Source organism: Phyllobates terribilis, unplaced genomic scaffold (assembly GCF_046119375.1).
Source record: "Phyllobates terribilis strain yellow unplaced genomic scaffold, ASM4611937v1 Scaffold_5__5_contigs__length_657084704, whole genome shotgun sequence".
Lineage (NCBI taxonomy): Eukaryota > Metazoa > Chordata > Amphibia > Anura > Dendrobatidae > Phyllobates > Phyllobates terribilis.
In genome coordinates, this window is record NW_027362765.1 from 602,399,105 (window position 1) to 602,417,862 (window position 18,758).

Genomic DNA, 18,758 nt, shown 5'->3' on the forward strand with positions numbered 1-18,758 from the left:
GTCCTGCATACTTGCCACATTATCTATTACACTGCGATGTGGGGTAGGCTCCTGTTCCCACGTCTCTTTGTCTACGTCCAGCAGCCCCCTGGGGTGCCTGCCATACAGTAACTCAAAGGGTGAGAACCCCGTGGAAGTCTGTGGTACCTCATGGATGGCAAACATTAAATATGGCAGTAACATGTCCCAATCCCTCCCATCCTTGGAAACCACTTTTTTTAACATGGACTTGAGGGTTTTATTGAACCATTCGAATAACCCGTCTGTCTGTGGGTGGTACACCGACTTGGTCAACTGTTTTATTTTTAGCAGCTTTCACAGTTCCTTCATCACCTTGGACATAAAAGGAGTCCCCTGATATGTGAGGATCTCCTTAGTCCTTATGCAGCCCAAGGCAACAGAATAATGGCAAACAACTCCCGGGCAATAAATTTAGCCGAAGTGTGGCGTAGCGGAATGGCCTGTGGGTAACGTGTGGCATAATCGACGACCACAAGTATATGTTGGTGGCCACGAGCTGATTTTACAATGGGTCCCACCAAATCCATCATAATCCGTTCGAAAGGTACCTCTATAACCGGCAGAGGTACCAATGGGCTATGGAAGCTTGCGGTGATTGTGGTTCGCTGACATTCCAGACAAGATTCACAATACCTCTGTACCTCAGCGTAAATCCCAGGCCAAAATAACCGCTGCAAGATGCGCTCTTGTGTCTTTTTAACCCCTAGATGCCCACCCAGCAGGTGTGTGTGGGCCATCTTGAGTACCAACTGACAGTATGACTGAGGCACTACTAGCTGTTGCACCACCTCTTCTTGGATCTTGTCAACTCTATAGAGTAAATCTTGGTTGACCGCCATGCACGGAAAAACCGTCTCTGCACCCAGTTGCTGAGCCACCTCATTGACGCGTGGCCGGGTCAGTTTAGGATCCTGCAGCTGAGCTGTCCTAAACATTCCCCGGGACACTTCCAGCTCTGGGATCGATGGGGTCTCCTCAATCTCTCCTGCCAGTACCGCTAGGGGAACCCTATCGGGGTTACACTCTGTCGCTAGGTTGGCGACCCCAACGGCAGGTATCCCTGACTCGGGATCTTCGTTTTCCGCACCTTTATTCTGGGAGGGTTAATCTTTCTGTAGCTGGCGTTGGGGTATGCCTCAGTTCACACTGCCCACATTCTCCACCATACTGTAGTGCGGCGGTGTACACACTGTGCGGTAATGAGGCAGTGACCCAAGGATAGTCCAACTTAAACAGCTTTATTTGGCAAAAACTCACAACACAAAAGCAAAAGCTGTCCTCCGGTTCACAGCCGGGATATCCACACAGTCCGTGTAACCCTGTTGCCGCGGGAGACGGCCGCGCCCTGTCACTTAAGGTGCATCAGATACGTTGCCTTCACAGGCCTGTGTTCAGCCTCACACAGGCTTGCAGAGCTTTCCTGCTATGCTGCTAGCAATCCCAACACTGATACACCCACAACTTTGCTGCAGGTTTTTAAAAGGAATCTGTGGCCATGAGCCACTTGTAAGACCCGTCCTGGAGGGAGTGGACCGCCCCACTGCCATCCTGTAGTCCGCTCCAAGAATAAAAGCCCATACCAGTTTTTCTTAAATCCAACTTAGCCAAATAGCTTGACCAAGTTCAAACTTTACTTTTATTCTACACTGCAATCACAGCTGTGTCTGTGACAGCAATGTACTCCAGCGGGTTCAATATACCTCTATGCACATTATAGAGACACATACCATCCCTCGCATATGATCCCTCTCACTGCCTCACAATTCTTATAAATCTAAGCATAATGCCTTGTAGGGGATGTAAACCCTATAAAAAACACATCTTTACTTTCAAAATTGGCACTTCCATTATCAGTGCTATACACTTTTTTCATGTGCTAATTTGGGTGCTCACATTGAACCCTTGGAAAAGTCTAGCGGCTGAGTGCACCATTCCTCCCGCTGTCATTTCCATGAGGTTGCCTCCTTCTCTTGATTGATAGTGTTTGCTTGTCTACCGTAAGTGCTGTTTGCAGAGAACACTCATTAATGCATACACTGTGTAAGGTCCTTAGCTGTGCACACAGTTCTCACTCCTCTCTGCTACATTTCCAGGTGTACCTGTGCAGAGAGGAGAGTAAGATGGGTGCCCAGCTCCAGACCTCACACACTGTATGCATGAATGAGCATTCTTTGAAAAAAGGACTTGCCCGGAGTAAAATAATGGTATATTACACTGTGTGCCAAATTATTAGGCAAGTTGTATTTTAGAGGATTATTTTTATTATTGATCAACAACTATGTTCTCAATCAACCCAAAAGACTCATAAATATCCAAGCTTAATATTTTTGGAAGTTGGAGTGGGCTTTTTTTTAGATTTGGCTATCTTAGGAGGATATCTGTTTGTGCAGGTAACTATTACTGTGCCGAATTATTAGGCAACTTAATAAAAACCAAATATAATCCCATCTCACTTGTTTATTTTCACCAGGTAAACCAATATCAGTGCACTAAATTTAGAAATAAACATTTCTGACATGCAAAAACAAAAACCAAAAAAATTAGTGATCAATATAGCCACCTTTCTTTATGATGACACTCAACAGCCTTCCATCCATAGATTCTGTCAGTTGCTTGATCTGTTTTCGATCAACATTGCGTGCAGCAGCCACCACAGCCTCCCAGACACTGTTCCGAGTGGTGTACTGTTTTCCCTCCCTGTAGATCTCACATTTAATGATGGACCACAGGTTCTCTATGGGGTTCAGATCAGGTGAACAAGGGGGCCATGTCATTATTTTTTCTTCTTTTAGACCTTTACTGGCCAGCCACGCTGTGGAGTAGTTGGATGCATGTGATGGAGCATTGTCCTGCATGAAAATCATGTTTTTCTTGAACGATACTGACTTCTTCTTGTACCACTGCTTGAAGAAGTTGTCTTCCAGAAACTGGCAGTAGGTCTGGGAGTTGAGCTTCACTGCATCCTCAACCCGAAAAGGTCCCACAAGTTCATCTTTGATGATACCAGCCCATACCAGTACCCCACCTCCACCTTGCTGGCGTCTGAGTCGGAGTGGAGCTCTCTGCCCTTTACTGATCCAGCCTCTGGCCCATCCATCTGGCCCATCAAGAGTCACTCTCATTTCATCAGTCCATAAAACCTTTGAAAAATCAGTCTTAAGATATTTCTTGGCCCATTCTTGATGTTTTATCTTATGTTTCTTGTTCAAAGGTGGTCGTTTTTCAGCCTTCCTTACCTTGGCCATGTCCCTGAGTATCGCACACCTTGTGCTTTTTGATACTCCAGTAACGTTGCAGCTCTGAAATATGGTAAAACTGGTGGCGAATGGCATCTTGGCAGCTTCACGCTTGATTTTCCTCAATTCATGGGCAGTTATTTTGCGCCTTTTTTGGCCAACACGCTTCTTGCAACCCTGTTGGCTATTTGCCATGAAACGCTTGATTGTTCAGTGATCACGCTTCAAAAGTTTGGAAATTTCAAGACTGCTGCATCCCTCTGCAAGACATCTCACAATTTTGGACTTTTCAGAGCCCGTCAAATCTCTCTTCTGACCCATTTCGCCAAAGGAAAGGAAGTTGCCTAATAATTAAGCACACCTTATATAGGGTGTTAATGTCATTAGACAACACCCCTCCTCATTACAGAGATGCACATCACCAGATTTACTTAATTGGGAGTTGGCTCTCAAGCCTATGCAGCTTGGAGTAGGACAACATGTATAAAAAGTATCAAAGTGATCAAAATACGCATTTCCCTTATAATTCGGCACACAGTGTATACTCGGAAGATACTACGGACTGGAGCATTCACTTTTTTGTGCATTTCACAAAGATAAAGCACACCAGAAATTAAACTTCACATTGTGGTGCTCTAGTATTGGGGAATTCGTCACATTACTTAATTACGGTACTATATATACAGCAGGTGAAATAAGTATTGAACACATCACCAATTTTCTAAGTAAATATATTTCTAAAGTGTTATTGACATGAAATTCTCACCAGATGTTGGTAACAACCCGTCCAATCCACACAGGAGAAGAAATCAAACCATAGATGTCCAAAAATTAATTTATGTAAAATGAGAAAAAGTATTGAACACACTTACTGAAATTTATTTAATACCTTCAGAGCAGGAATGAATGTGTCGCATGGATTTTTGTCATTCTATAACAACTAAGGAATGCGCTCCTCAGAACTGTGGGGGCATCACAGCCCTGGAACAGGCTTCAATCACAGAACAATATAACTTTCACACTCCTTATCTATGAACTAATCCAATATTTACAGCCACAACTGTTTATCCCTTTCCCATAGTAATAGCTCTGCTTTATATCACTTGTCTCATCTATTGCATTATTTCTGTGTCCTGTTGTGTATAAATATATGACTCTTCAGATTTTGTGTTATACTATGCCTGATGAAGAAACCTGTGTAGTTTCGAAAGCTTGCAACTTGTTATCATCTTTTCAGTTAGCCATTAAAAGGTATCAACCACTGAGGACTCTTAAATCTAAATATTTTTGGGTACATTTGTCCATTCATCCTTCTTTCAATGATATGAAGTTTGCCAGTGCCGTACTCTAAAAAACAGCCCCGCACAATGATGTTTCCACTTATACCTTCACTGTTCGTATGGTGTTTTTGGGGTGATATGCAGTGCCTTTTTGCCCCCAAACATTGAGTGTATTATGGCATCAAAAGAGTTCAATTTTGGTCTCATGTGACCAGACTATATTCTCCCAGTACCATATTTTAAGATGTACCCGACCATACATGCACCCCCAGTTTTGGGGAGGAAAATATAAAAATTTTTTTTTATAAAACGGTTTTGCGTCTTATAGTCCGATTTTATGGTAACTTAGGGGTGTTCAGCGGTGAAAGGCTGCGACGGGCTGCAAGCTTTTAGATAATGTCGACAGAGTCCCCGCACTGCCCACTGATTTCACTGCAGTGGACTTTGGGAAAATGGCCGCCATAGGGGGCACATACACAGATTAAGATATCGGGAGATCTCGGAAGACGAGATCTTAATCTGCGCATGATCTGCCTCTGGTGGCCATTTTCCTCCAGTCTACCACTGTGAAAACAATGGGAGGTGTGAGGACTCTGCTGACATTTTGTGAAAGCCAAGGGCCCGCTCACCGCCTCGCAGCACCTCATCCCAGCCAGGGGCCCTCAGCATCACCCCACTCCTGCTGGCGCCACCTCCAGCTTCCACCTCAGTCGTTCCGCTGTAAGCTACATTCAGATTATAAGACGTACCACCATTTTCCTCCTAAATTATGGGGGGGAAAGTGCGTCTTATTGTCCGAAAAATACGGTATTTTACAGGCTTGTCAAGATGTTGTTGAGCAAATTTTAAACGTGCTTGAACATGCTTTTTGTTCAGCAACGGAGTCTTGCGTGGTGATCATGCATACAGGCCATGTAGGTTGAGTGTATTTGTTATTGTTTTCTTTGTACCTCCTGATTCCAGGTCTTTCTTTAGCCCTGCACAGGTGGCCCTTGGCTCTTGGACAACTCTTCTGATTATTCTTTTCACTCCTCTGTCTGAAATCTTGCGGGGGGAGGGGGGCACCTGGTCATGGCCGATTTATGATGAAATGATGTTCTATCCTCTTAAGGATTATGGCCACAATAGTGCTCAATGGAGCCTTCAGTAGTTTAGAAATTCTTCTGTAGCCAATGCCATCAGTATGTTTTGCAACAATAAGGTTGCGAAGGCCTTGAGACAGCTCATTAGTTTTGCCCAATATGAGATGTTTCTTGTGTGGCACCTTGGTAATAAGACACCTGCTTAGAGGCCATCAGTTGAACCAGCTGATATTATTTTCACTAAGTGTCAGGATTGCTTTCTAATTACCGATCAATTTCAGCAGGTGTCATGATTTTCCATGACTTTTTGCACCTCTCTTTCTTCATGTGTTCAATACCTTTTTCCTGTGTCATTTATCATTATTACACATAATTTATGGACATCTGTGGTTTGATTTCTTTGCCTGTGTGGATTGAATGGATTGTTACTGACATCTCGTGAGAATTTCATGTCAATAGCACCTTTAGAAATATATTTACTTTGAAAACTGGTGACGTGTTCAATACTTATTTCAGCCCCTGTATATAATATAAATGTAAAAACACGGAACACATTGATCCATGATTCTTATTTTTAGATGGGACCTTATCCTGAAGACAGAAGCTACATATTTTCTTAAGTACAATATGTATGTTTCATAAAATAAATACATAAATATTTAAATAATGCGCTCTTCATTTATATTTTATTATCATGCACTTTTTGGTAGTGAAACATGCATATTACCCTTAAGAAATAAACAGTTCCTTTCTTTATGCTAAAGGCCCATCTAGAAATTATCGTGGTCTATTGCACTGACATGAGATAGCCAGTGTGAATGAATGTATGTTAACATTACTCCCCACAAGTGTTCTCATAATCATATCTAGCCCTTACCTTGACTTTCTTACGATGTGCCCTTAACCTGACTGTCAAACCCCCTTGTGTTCACAGTTTATCGCTGCCAATGACAAACTGTGGTTTTGGCTGGAAGTGAACTCTGTAGTGGACTTCTTTACAGTGCCTCCTGTCTTTGTGTCTGTGTATTTAAACAGGAGCTGGCTGGGTAAGTAGACACCAATGATTGCTGTAGTAATTCCTATGTTACTTGCAAATATATTTACTCTGCTTCTGCCCAGATCATGGGCTTTGGAGATTTCAGGAAATAAAATTGTGCTGTGGTATCATGGGGTGTTTTGATAATTTTACTAAATACAATGGCCAAGCAACGGCCATATGGTGCATAACTTAGCAGCCAAGCCATTTTCCGTAGCATCCAGTCCATAGTTTCTGTGGTGAACAATGGCACACCAAAAGCCGTTGATGCATAATAAGTGTTTGGAGGGCACTTCTTGAAAACTGTATGCTATAGACCTCTTGGGGAATGCCCAGTTTGCCCTAAAGTTCAGCCTTGGGACTCCATAATCCATATCTGCCAACAGCACCGATTTGGATCATGATAGGAGTAGGGCTTAGCAAAACTGCGCTTTTCGCGGCATTCTTACTTGATTTTTATGGGAATGGTGTAGTTTAAAGCTAGAGTGGGGATGAGTCCAAGACATGTATTTAAAAGGATCTTTAGGAAAGATAACTTTATGCTTAAAGGAGATAATTATTATAAGCCTTAGCTACTGAAAAGTATGAGTACAACAAATATATTTGTACAGTCATGGCCAAAAGTTTTGAGATTGACACCAAAATTATATTTTCACATGATCTGCTGGCCTCTGGTTTTTATTAGTGTTTGTCTGATGTTTATATCACATACAGAAATATAATTGCAATCATATTATGAGTACCAATAGGTTATATTGACAGTTAGAATGAGTTAATGCAGCAAGTCAATATTTGCAGTGTTGCCCCTTCTTCTTCAAGACCTCTGTAATTCTCCCTGGCATGCTCTCAATCAACTTTTGGACCAAATCCTGACTGATAGCAGTCCATTCTTGCATAATCAATGCTTGCATTTTGCCAGAATTTGTTGGTTTTTGTTTGTCCACCAGTCTCTTGATGATTGACCACAAGTTCTCAATGGGATTAAGATCTGGGGAGTTTCCAGGCCATGGACCCAAAATCTCTGTTTTGTTCCATGAGCCATTTAGTTATCACCTTTGCTTTATGGCAAGGTGCTCCATCATGCTGGAAAAGGCATTGTTGGGCGCCAAACTGCTCTTGGACGGTTGGGAGAAGTTGCTCTTGGAGGACATTCTGGTACCATTCTTTATTCATGGCTGTGTTTTTAGGCAAGACTGTGAGTGAGCCGATTCCCTTGGCTGAGAAGCAACCCCACACATGAATGGTTTCAGGATGCTTTACAGTTGGCATGAGACAAGACTGGTGGTAGCGCTCACCTCTTCTTCTCCGAATAAGCTGTTTTCCAGATGTCCCAAACAATCAAAAAGGAGATTCATCAGAGAAAATGACTTTGCCCCAGTCCTCAGCAGTCCACTCCCTGTACCTTTTGCAGAATATCAGTCGGTCCCTGATGTTTTTTCTGGAGAGAAGTGGCTTCTTTGCTGCCCTCCTTGAAACCAGCCCTTGCTCAAAGAGTCTCCGCCTCACAGTGCGTGCAGAAGCACTCACACCAGCCTGCTGCCATTCCTGAGCAAGCTCGGCACTGCTGGTAGTCCGATCCCGCAGCTGAAACAGTTTTAAGATACGGTCCTGGCGCTTGCTGGTCTTTCTTGGGCGCCCTGAAGCCTTTTTGACAACAATGGAAGCTCTCTCCTTGAAGTTCATGATGATGTGATAAATTGTTGACTGAGGTGCAATCTTTGTAGCTGCGATACTCTTCCCTGTTAGGCCATTTTTGTTCAGTGCAATGATGGCTGCACGTGTTTCTTTAGAGATAACCATGGTTAACTGAAGAGAAACAATGATACCAAGAACCAGCCTCCTTTTAAAGTGTCCAGTGATGTCATTCTTACTTAATCATGACTGATTGATTGCCAGCCCTGTCCTCATCAACACCCACACCTGTGTTAATGGATCAATCACTAAAACAATGTTAGCTGCTCCTTTTAAGGCAGGACTGCAATGATGTTGAAATGTGTTTTGGGGGTTAAAGTTCATTTTCTGGGCAAATATTGACTTTGCAAGTACAGTAATTGCTGTTAAGCTGATCACTCTTTGACATTCAGGAGTATATGCAAATTGCCATTACAAAAAATGAAGCAGTAAACTTTAGAAAAATTACTATTTGTCTCATTCTCAATACTTTTGGCCATGACTGTACAAATTAGTTTTTTCTGCTGTAGTGCCATTAGACTTTGCTTACACTATCATTCAATTATATTTGCTAGTGAGTGGGAAGGTTTAGTTCTTCATTGGCCAAATTAGAGTAGCACGAAGCTTCAATTCGAAAAATATCGCAGAACTGATTCTCTATTTATAGGATTCATAGGGATCAGTTACAGATTTGCAATATTTTGTATGCTTATGAAAACAGAGTCCATTCTACCACTGTGACCAGAACCTTAGAAGACCAATCCAATATTGCTCTGATGGATCCCATATTAAATCAATCAAATATACTGTAAAGCCTGGAAAAGTATAGGTCATATAAATATTTTATTTTGTATAAGCGAGATGTGAACAGTGCATACTGCAAGGAATTGTGATCGATTTGATTATAGATTCACACATCTGGACTGATTTTAGACCAATGAGCAGGGTAAGCTGTACTTCTACTTTCTGGTCACTGAGGAATCATCTGTGAGGAAGTGCTGCCCTCCAGTGGTACAACTTGTTCTGTACAGATTGCTGTGTCTAATGTGTACATAGTGGACATTTTCCTTTTCATTCTTTATGCTGATCTGCCTTCCCATTACGTGTACACTGTTCAAGGCTTTCCGGTTGCATTTTGCTTTATTGGCATGCTTCTTAGTACAGTGCCTAACAGAGACAGATAGAGGTATTTGAAACAAAAGCAGGAATTGTCTCTGCCAAAGTGATACACTGTAAAAAAGATTATTGTAGGAAATTGTGCGTGCAGACTATCTATTAATTTCACATATCGTACAATCTTGGGGATGTTTGTAAATATTTCTATTTGGTAATTAGAAACTACTTGATGATGTACGTCCACTGTCAGAAGGCTAATGATATCTGTCAGGAATAAGTCTGATATCTTCTCATCTACTGTAGAGAAAACTATTGTGTTACTCCATGTTAATCCATGGTACATGATTTCCGCAGCACATGCACAGCACATGCGGATTATCATTGGGGAACATGGCAGGCCTTCTACCATGCGTTTTTTAAGTGTTTCTGCAGCGTTTTGGCTGCTGCGGAAACGCTTAAAAAAACGCATCGTGGCCACACAGCCTTAGAGTCCTTAGTATACAAAAAAATATAGATAAATCTAATACAGAAAACCAAAAAACAGCATTCAAAAGGAAAAAATAGGGGGGAGAAAGAGGAGAAGAAAGAAGGTTTTGCTATTGGGCAGTATGCAATACTTAAGGGATACCGATCTTAATGATGTCACACTCCCGGAAGAAGGCACAGTGCCGAAACGTGCGTAGGGGCGGCGGCACCATAGACTGGCTAACACATGTGAGTAGTGATAGCATATTTGTATATGTATTTAGGTGTGGGATGGTTTTTTACAAAATTGTATAATGCACTGTGCACTTTAACACCTATCTGTGGTCCAGACATAGGAAGTATATATTAATTTTTTGAGTGGGTACTTTGCTATACCACTCTTGACTGTCCGTACCATTATTTATAAGCTTCTTCCTCATGTGGATATCTATCCGTGGTGGCTTTCTTGGCCCACCACTAATATATCTGTTGCCATTGGAATTTTGTATGTTTTTAATGATTTGCATCAATAAAATGTAGGGTATTTTCAGATATTGTTCGTTATACATTTTTTCTCCTTTTTGATGTGCCTATTCCTTCAAAACAGCATCAATTCTTCTAGGTATATTTGCACTCTGTCGGGGAATTTGTAGGGCTATAGTCAGCTGTATGACTAATTATACAAAATATACTAATTACCAATTATACTAAACAGGTGATAATGATCATCATTTTCATATGACAAGGCTCTTTAAAGGGTCGATATTGCGATATTGACTTTTAGGATTTATACTTGTAATAGGTGGTTCTAAAGATCAATCCTCTTCCTCTCTGTAGAGGAAAGTTGCATATTTAATTTTCTAGAAGAACATTGCATGGCTTATAAGTCTCCTCACTCTGGCCTATAAGTCTCCTCACACCAGCATGTCAGGCATGTCACTCTCCGCAAGGAGTGACGTTACCATTAGGCCTTTCAATCAGCCAGAATCATACTTCTTGTTTTCCACTGATGAAGGGCAAACATTGAAAAGCACGTGTCTGCAAATAGCATGTCTGCTCTTATGTCTTATCCTAAGTCATGTGGCAGGGCTCATTCCTTTCTGAAGAGGTTATTTGAATGTGAAGGTTGAAACACAGACATTAACTGACATTGAAACCGTTCAGCAAAGTTCAGGAGAAAAGGAATTCCAGCATAGCAAACTTCATTAAAAAAATATATATTTAATTGTAATCAATTAAAACTTGGAGCATGAAATATTCAGAGGCAAAAAATATAAATATGTAGATCAGGGGGTGCTAGTTGAGCAAAGTGGTTTAACATCAGCCACACTGTTACAAAGGTGAAGCAGTGGAAGATAGTTTCATGTCACATGTCATACACTCTGCCAAAACTGAGCACAGTAACAAGACACAAAGTAGTTCCACTGCATCAGCAAGGTTTCTCTCAGGCACAGATTTCAAAGAAGAAACACCAAGAAATGGGCAATATTGAGGATACAGTAGTTGGCTAAACAACCTTACCTTCAAAACTGAAAGTAGTCCACCAGTGCCATCAGCATAGGACTGGCAGCAACCAGTGTGACCCAGATACTCCCATCTCCTGGAGAAGTCTGGCCAGAAGTCGTCTTCATGGAGGAATTGCTGCCCCAAACCACACATTTGACATGGAATGGAAACAAAGCCAAATAACTATGCACTAAAACATAGAAACTGGGATGCAGAAAAATGGCAGCAGGTGCTCTGGACTGCTAAGTTTAAATGTGAAACATTTGGCTATAGCGTAAGGCAGTTTTTTCTCTGAAGGAATGGAAGGTGGTACAGTAATGATTGTCTGTAGGTAACAATGATGCACGGTGAAGGTTCCTTTTTTTCAAATTTGAGGCTGCATTTTAGCAAATGGAGTTTGGAATTTGGTCAGGATTAATGATGTCCTCAATGCTGAGAAATGCAGACAGATAATTATCCATCATGCAATACCATCAGGGAGGCGTCTGATTGGCTCCATTTTTTTCTACAGCAAGACAGTGACCCCAAACACACAGCCAATGTCATTAAGACCTATCTTTGGTGTAAATAGAAACATGGAACCCTCGCAGTGATGATATGGCCCCGACAGGATTTGTGCAACCATACATCCATAGAAGATCTGCGGTTAGTTCTCCAAGATGTTTGGAGCAAACTACCTGCTGAGTTCCTTCAAAAATTGTGTTTACATTGCTTCGTGAGATGTTCAGAGTTTGGGCTATGTTTATTTCACCTAACCCTGCTTTATTCTTCTCTACAACTTTATCCCTGACCTGTCTGGTGTGTTCCTTGATTTTCATGATGATGTTTGATCCCTAATGTTCTCAAACAAGCCTCTGAGGCCTTTCCAGAACAGCAGTAGTTATACTGAGAATAAATTACACAGAGGTGGACTCAATTTACTAATTATGTGACTTCTGGAGGCCATTGGTCACTCAGGACTGTATTTAGGGGTATCAGACTACAGGGGGCTGAATACAAATGCGTGTCACAATTTTCTGATTTATGTTTTTAAAATATTTAGAAAATCATGTATCATTTCCTTTTCTCAAATACTTGCTACTTTGTGTTCTATATCACATAAAATCCTAATAAAATACATTTAAGTTGATGGGTGAAACGTGAAAACATGTGGAAAAACTCACAGGGTATGAATACTTTTTCAAAGCAATGTCTGTAAACACTTTATAGGTTGTAAAGACCTAAAAATAGTAATTTGTTGAATTCTCAGCATTAAGAGGTCACATTTACTGAAATCAAAAGCTTTTTCAATCAAAAACATCTTAACAAGCCAAGTTACGTGTTAACATAGGATCCGTTCTTTTATGTCACCTTCACAATTCTATCATCAATTCAATTTGTGAATTTTTTAATCAATTCAACTTTTGAATTTTTGAATAGTCAGAATAGCCTCCCAGACCTGATGTTTTGATGTACTTTGCCTTCCACCCTTTTGCTTCAGAATACTCCAAAGCTTCTCAATAGGCTTGAGGTTGGGAAAGGGAGATGGTGGCCACACCATGAGTTACTCTTCTTTTTTGCTCATAACAATCAATAACTCAGAGGTATTCTTAGCAGCACAAGATGGTACATTGTCATGCATGAAGATGATTTTGCTGTGGATGGAATAGTTCTTCTTTTTGTACCATGGAAAAAAGTGGTCAGTCAGGAACTCTATATTTTCACACCTTTGGGACCCTAAAAGGGCCTACCAGCTCTTTCCTCATGATTCCAGCCCAAAAGATGTTGGGACATGGTGGTCATTCACTAACCATCCACTACTCTATCTGGACCATCCAGGGTTGACTGGCACTCAACAGTAAACAAGACTGTTTTAAAATTAGTCTTCATGTACAGTATGTCTGGGCCCACTTCAACCATTTTTGCTTGTGAGCACTGTTTAGAGGTAACCAAATAGTAGTTTTATGCACACCTGCAAGCCTCTGAAGGATCCTACACTTTGAAGTTGGTGGGACTCCAGAGGCACCAGCAGCTTCAAATAAAGCTTTGCTGCTTTGTAATAGTATTTCAGCAGCTGCTTTTTTAATCCAGTAAATTTGTCTGGCAGAAACCTTCCTCATTATGCTTTTATCTACACGAACCTGTCTGTGCTTTGTATCAACCACAAATCTCTTCACAGTTCGATGATCATGCTTACGTTTTCTTGAAATATGTAATGTTTTCATACCTTGTCCTCGACATTGCACTATTTGATGTTATTCAGTAACAGAGAGATCCTTTTTCTTTCCCATATTGCTTGAAACCTGTGGCTGCTTAATAATCTGGAATGTCTTTAAGTAGTTTTCCTTTAATTGGGATCACCTGCACACTAATTATCACAGGTGTTTGAGATTAATTTCAGTGATCCAAAGATCCCTGAGACACAAAACCATCCATGAGTTTATTCCAAAAATAAAAAAAATCCATCTTTATGACACAGAAATCCAATTTTCATAATAATTTGGAACGTAGTATATGAAAAAATAAGTACACCTAATGACATAAAGTGAAAATAACAGGCTGGTGATACTAATCAACTGTCCTTTATTATTTGTTTATCAGCAATTGTGTCCACCTCTATAAATGCAAATCTTTTGGCAGTTTGCTGGTCTGGAGCATTCAGACTTGAGTTATAAGGCCATTTTCAAGTATTTTGGAGAGAGAAGGATTATGCAGAAGTGGAAAACATTCAAGACAGTTGAGAATTTTACCAGGAATAGAGAAATTCACACAAATATCACACCATACATTACTCAAAAAAATTGCAAAAGAAAACTTCAAGTTCAAGACAGTACAATTAGAAAAAGACGGAACAAGTTTGGCTTGTTTGGAAGTGCTGCCCGGAGAATGCCTCTTCTGTTTAAAAAGAACATGGCAGCATGTCTAAAATTTGCAAAGTTGCACATGAACAAACCCCAAGACTTCTGGAACTTTAGACATACAAAAAAGTGGAGATGTTTGTAGATAATACCCTGCCATGCTTGGTGAAAACTAGTGATGAGCGAGCATGTTCGCTACTGCTCGGTGCTCGCCCGAGTATCTTACTGCTCGAGATGCTCGGCGCTCACCGAGTATTTCCGGGGTTGCTCAGCGGGAGCTCGGGTCTCCCCCCTGCATGTTTGGCGCTCTTTAGAACGCCAATGAACATGCAGGGATTGCCTGCCACTCTCTGTAATGCCGTAGCCATGTTGGTTGTGGCATTACAGTGATTGGCTGGCCGCACAGCGTCATCAGGTCTATATCAGACCTGGCGCCGCCATGCTCGTCACAGTCACTCTGGAATCAGACAGTGTAGGGAGAGCTGCTGCTGAGGGAGAGATTTGCTTGTTTCTAGTTAGTGTAGGTGTACCAAACTATATTAGAGACACATATCCATCTCAACACACAGTCCTTCTGAGGACTAATCCATCTGCAGAGATATCAGGCAGGCAGTGTATATAGGCAGGCAGGATATATAGCAGCCTGCAGTGCATATAGGCTCTCCTGCTGCAAAATGGAGGTGCCCGTGCAAGTTTGTAGCTCTGTGTTCTAACTCTGCTTCAGCCCTCAGGTCCCGCTGCTAGTCTGACTACCCGTCCAGTCCGCCAGCCTGACTATCAGTCCAGTCCGCCAGCCTGACTACCAGTCCAGTCCGCCAGCCTGACTACCAGTCCAGTCCACCAGCCTGACTACCAGTCCGCCAGCCTGACTACCAGTCCAGTCCGCCAGCCTGACTACCTGTCTCCGCCAGCCAAGTACACTCTCCAGCCCGACAGTCTGCCTACGGTCCAAACCCGCCAGTCTGTCTGTGGGCCAGGCTTGCCTGCCTACCGGGAGAACGTACCAGTTACCTGCCGTGCCTACCAGCCAGCCTACCTGGAGGCTCCTGCCAGTTACCCGTGGTGTCTGCCAGTCCGTCTACCTGGATCACCCGTCAGCCTGCCTGCCGTGCTCATCTGCTGTACCAGTCAGTCCCTGCCTTCTGACCCATGGGAGTCACCTGCTCTTATACAAGGACTGGCCCAGAGTAGCACCTGGTCCCTCTGCTCGGTCCTTCCCTGGTTCACGGAGTCGATTGAGCCGCCGTGCGACCTTGGCCAGTCCGAGTTGATACCTAGTTACGCCCCTCTGGTCCCTCCTTGCACCGCAACACAGAGGTTCCACCACCCGGATCCGTAACAGTTTGCACGGGCCATGGAACCCGGTGGCCCCCAGGCTCCTTCGTTTGCTGACCTGTACCAGGAGGTTTCAGAGATCCCAACAGGAAACCATCCTGACCTACCTGCGGTCTGTGAACTCTCACCTGGACACGCTGTCCGTCCCACCTGTGTCCTCCTCGAGCCGAGCGACACCCGCTCCGGCGGCGCCTCTGCCTACCAGTGCCACGGCATCCAGCTCTGGACCCCGACTCTCTGCGCCTCCTCGTTTTGGGGGTGACCCCGTCTTATGTCGGGGTTTTCTGAACCAGTGCACGCTGCACTTTGAACTACTAGCACATCAGTTTTCCTCCGACCGGGCCAAGGTGGCGTTCATCATGTCTCACCTCACCGGGGAAGCATTGGCATGGCTAAACCCTCTATGGGAGAGAGGGGATCCCCTGGTGTCCGATCTTCCGGCTTTCCTCACCACCTTCCGGAAGGTCTTCGATGAGCCCGGATGAAGGACTTCTACTGCCTCCTCATTGCTCCATCTCCGCCAAGGGAGTCTCACCGTGGGCCAGTATGCCATACAGTTCCGTACCCTCGCTTCTGAGCTTGCCTGGAACAACGAGGCCCTGGTGTCCACCTTCTGGGAGGGTCTTTCCGGACAGATCAAGGACGAGCTAGCCGGCTGGGACATTCCTACCACCTTGGATGACCTGGTGTCACTAGCTACCCGGATTGACATCCGTTTCCTGGAACGAGCTAAGGAGACTACCCGGGAGAGAAGATTTTCTCATCTTGCTCCTGTTTTCCAGAAACCTGCCTCTCAACCAGCAACTCCCCGGGCACGCTCACCCGAAACCATGCAGATCGACCAGACCAAGATGGTCAAGTCTCGCCAAGAAACACGCCGAGCCGAGGGGAGCTGTTTGTACTGTGGTAGTAAGGAGCATCTGATCCGTTCCTGTCCGGTGAAGCCGGGAAACTCCAGTGTTAAGGACCTCTCGGAGAGGTCATCCTAGGCAAGAGTAAATCCTCCGTTCTTGACTTTATCCGTTTCTATTTCCTGCGGAGAGAAGCGCTTCTTTGAAACCGCCCACCTGGATTCCGGAGCTGCTGGGAATCTCATTTCTCAGTCCCTTGTAGAGAAGTATCAGATTCCTACCAAACCTCTGGCTGAACCATTGGCAGTCGCTTCCGTGGATGGAAGACTCCTTTCGGTGACCATCTTGCTCGTCACAGAGCCTGTAACCCTTCAGGTGGGAATGCTGCACTTGGAGAGGATCTCCTTCCATGTGCTATCCGGACTCTCTCACTCCCTTTTGCTAGGTCTACCCTGGCTACAGAGACATGAACCCGTTCTGAATTGGCGATCCGGTGAGGTGCTCCATTGGGGGCAGGATTGCCATGAGACCTGCCTGGTTCCGGTTCGCCCGGCTCGACCTCCGTCTACTCCGGCTAATTTACCTGGTCTACCGGCACCTTACTGGTCCTATGCAGATGTCTTCGACAAAAAGGAAGCAGAGACACTGCCACCTCATAGGCCATATGATTGCCCTATCGACCTGGTACCCGTTACACTCCACCCCGTGGGCGTATCTACCCCTTGTCGCTGGCCGAAACCCGGAGTACATCGAAGAAAATGTGGCTAGGGGATTCATCCAGAAATCTACCTCCCCGGCTGGAGCTGGATTCTTCTTCGTAAAAAAGAAAGATGGTTCACTACGTCCTGTATCGATTATAGAGGACTCAACCAGATTACTATCAAAAATAAATACCCCCTGCCGCTCATCTCAGAGCTGTTCGACCGCCTTAAAGGCGCGAAGATCTTCACCAAGCTCGATCTTCGTGGGGTGTATAACTTGGTCCAGATCCGCCAAAGAGACGAGTGGAAGACGGCATTCAATACCCGGGATGGCCACTATGAATACCGTGTGATGCCCTTCGGCCTCTGTAATGCTCCAGCCGTCTTCCAAGAACTAGTTAACGACATCTTCCGTGACCTCTTATATTCATGCGTGGTGGTGTACCTGGACGACATCTTGGTCTTCTCTCCGGATCTTTCCACACACCGGAGGGATATTCGTTAGGTCCTGCTTAGGCTCAGGCAGAATCACCTATACGCAAAATTTGAGAAATGCCTCTTCGAGCAGACCTCTCTTCCATTCCTGGGCTATATTATCTCTAAGACTGGTCTACGGATGGACCCAGAGAAGGTCTCTGCCGTCTTAAAGTGGCCCGACCGGAGGGGTTGAAGGCGATTCAGCGATTCCTGGGCTTCGCTAACTATTACCGCCTCTTCATCCCACATTTCTCTTCCCGGACTGCACCCATCTCTGCGCTCACCCGTAAAGGAGCAAATCCAAAGGAATGGACGTCCGAAGCGGAGGAGGCCTTCCTCTCCTTAAAACAAGCCTTCTCTTCTGCCCCGGTGTTACACCGTCTGGATTGCAACAAACAGTTCTTTCTGGAGGTTGATGCTTCCTCTTCCAGAGCCGGAGCGGTGCTCACCCAGAAATCTCTGTCCGGGAGAATGGTAACCTGCGGCTTCTTCTCCAAGCTTTTCTCCTCATCCGAACGCAACTATTCCATAGGAGACCAAGAACTGCTAGCCATCAAATTGGCGCTGGAGGAGTGGCGTTACCTGGTAGAGGGGGCTCTGCACCCGGTTGTCATCTACCCTGACCACAAAAACCTGGCATATCTACAAGATGCCCAAAGACTCAGTCCGCGTCAGGCCCGGTGGTCTTTGTTCTTCGCCCGTTTCAACTTTACCCTACATTACCGCCCTGCTTACAAGAACGTTAAAGCTGACGCTTTGTCCCGGTCCTTCCTGTCTTCCCATCTAGAGGAGGAGCCTATGCATATCATCGATCCCTCCAAAGTGATGAATGTGGCTCCCTTGGACCTGTCTCGTCTCCCACCCGGTAAGACGTTTGATCGTAAGAAGGTTCTTCACTGGGGTCATTCATCTAAACTAGCCGGCCATGCTGGCCAGAGGAACACCTTCCTGCTCATTACCCGGCATTACTGGTGGCCCTCTCTGCGCAAGGATGTTGTAGACTTTGTCATGGCCTGTTCATCCTGTGCCCGCAACAAGGTTCCCAGACATCTTCCAGCCAGCCGTCTCCTGCCTCTTTCCGTACCTGCTGCCCCGTGGCAACACATTGCTATGGACTTTATTACTGATCTCCCTGTCTCTGCCG

At 44.2% G+C, this 18,758-nt stretch overlaps 1 protein-coding gene across 21 annotated transcripts in view; it reads left to right on the forward strand.

Annotated features, from left to right (window-relative positions):
• Window positions 1-18,758, forward strand: part of KCNMA1 (potassium calcium-activated channel subfamily M alpha 1) — a 731,255-nt gene that overhangs the window by 317,610 nt on the left and 394,887 nt on the right. For all 21 annotated transcript variants that reach the window (XM_073686045.1, XM_073686039.1, XM_073686043.1 and 18 more), the window contains exon 5: window positions 6,554-6,665. In XM_073686045.1, the coding sequence (XP_073542146.1) occupies window positions 6,554-6,665 (112 nt within the window). The remainder of the gene's footprint in view (window positions 1-6,553; window positions 6,666-18,758) is intronic.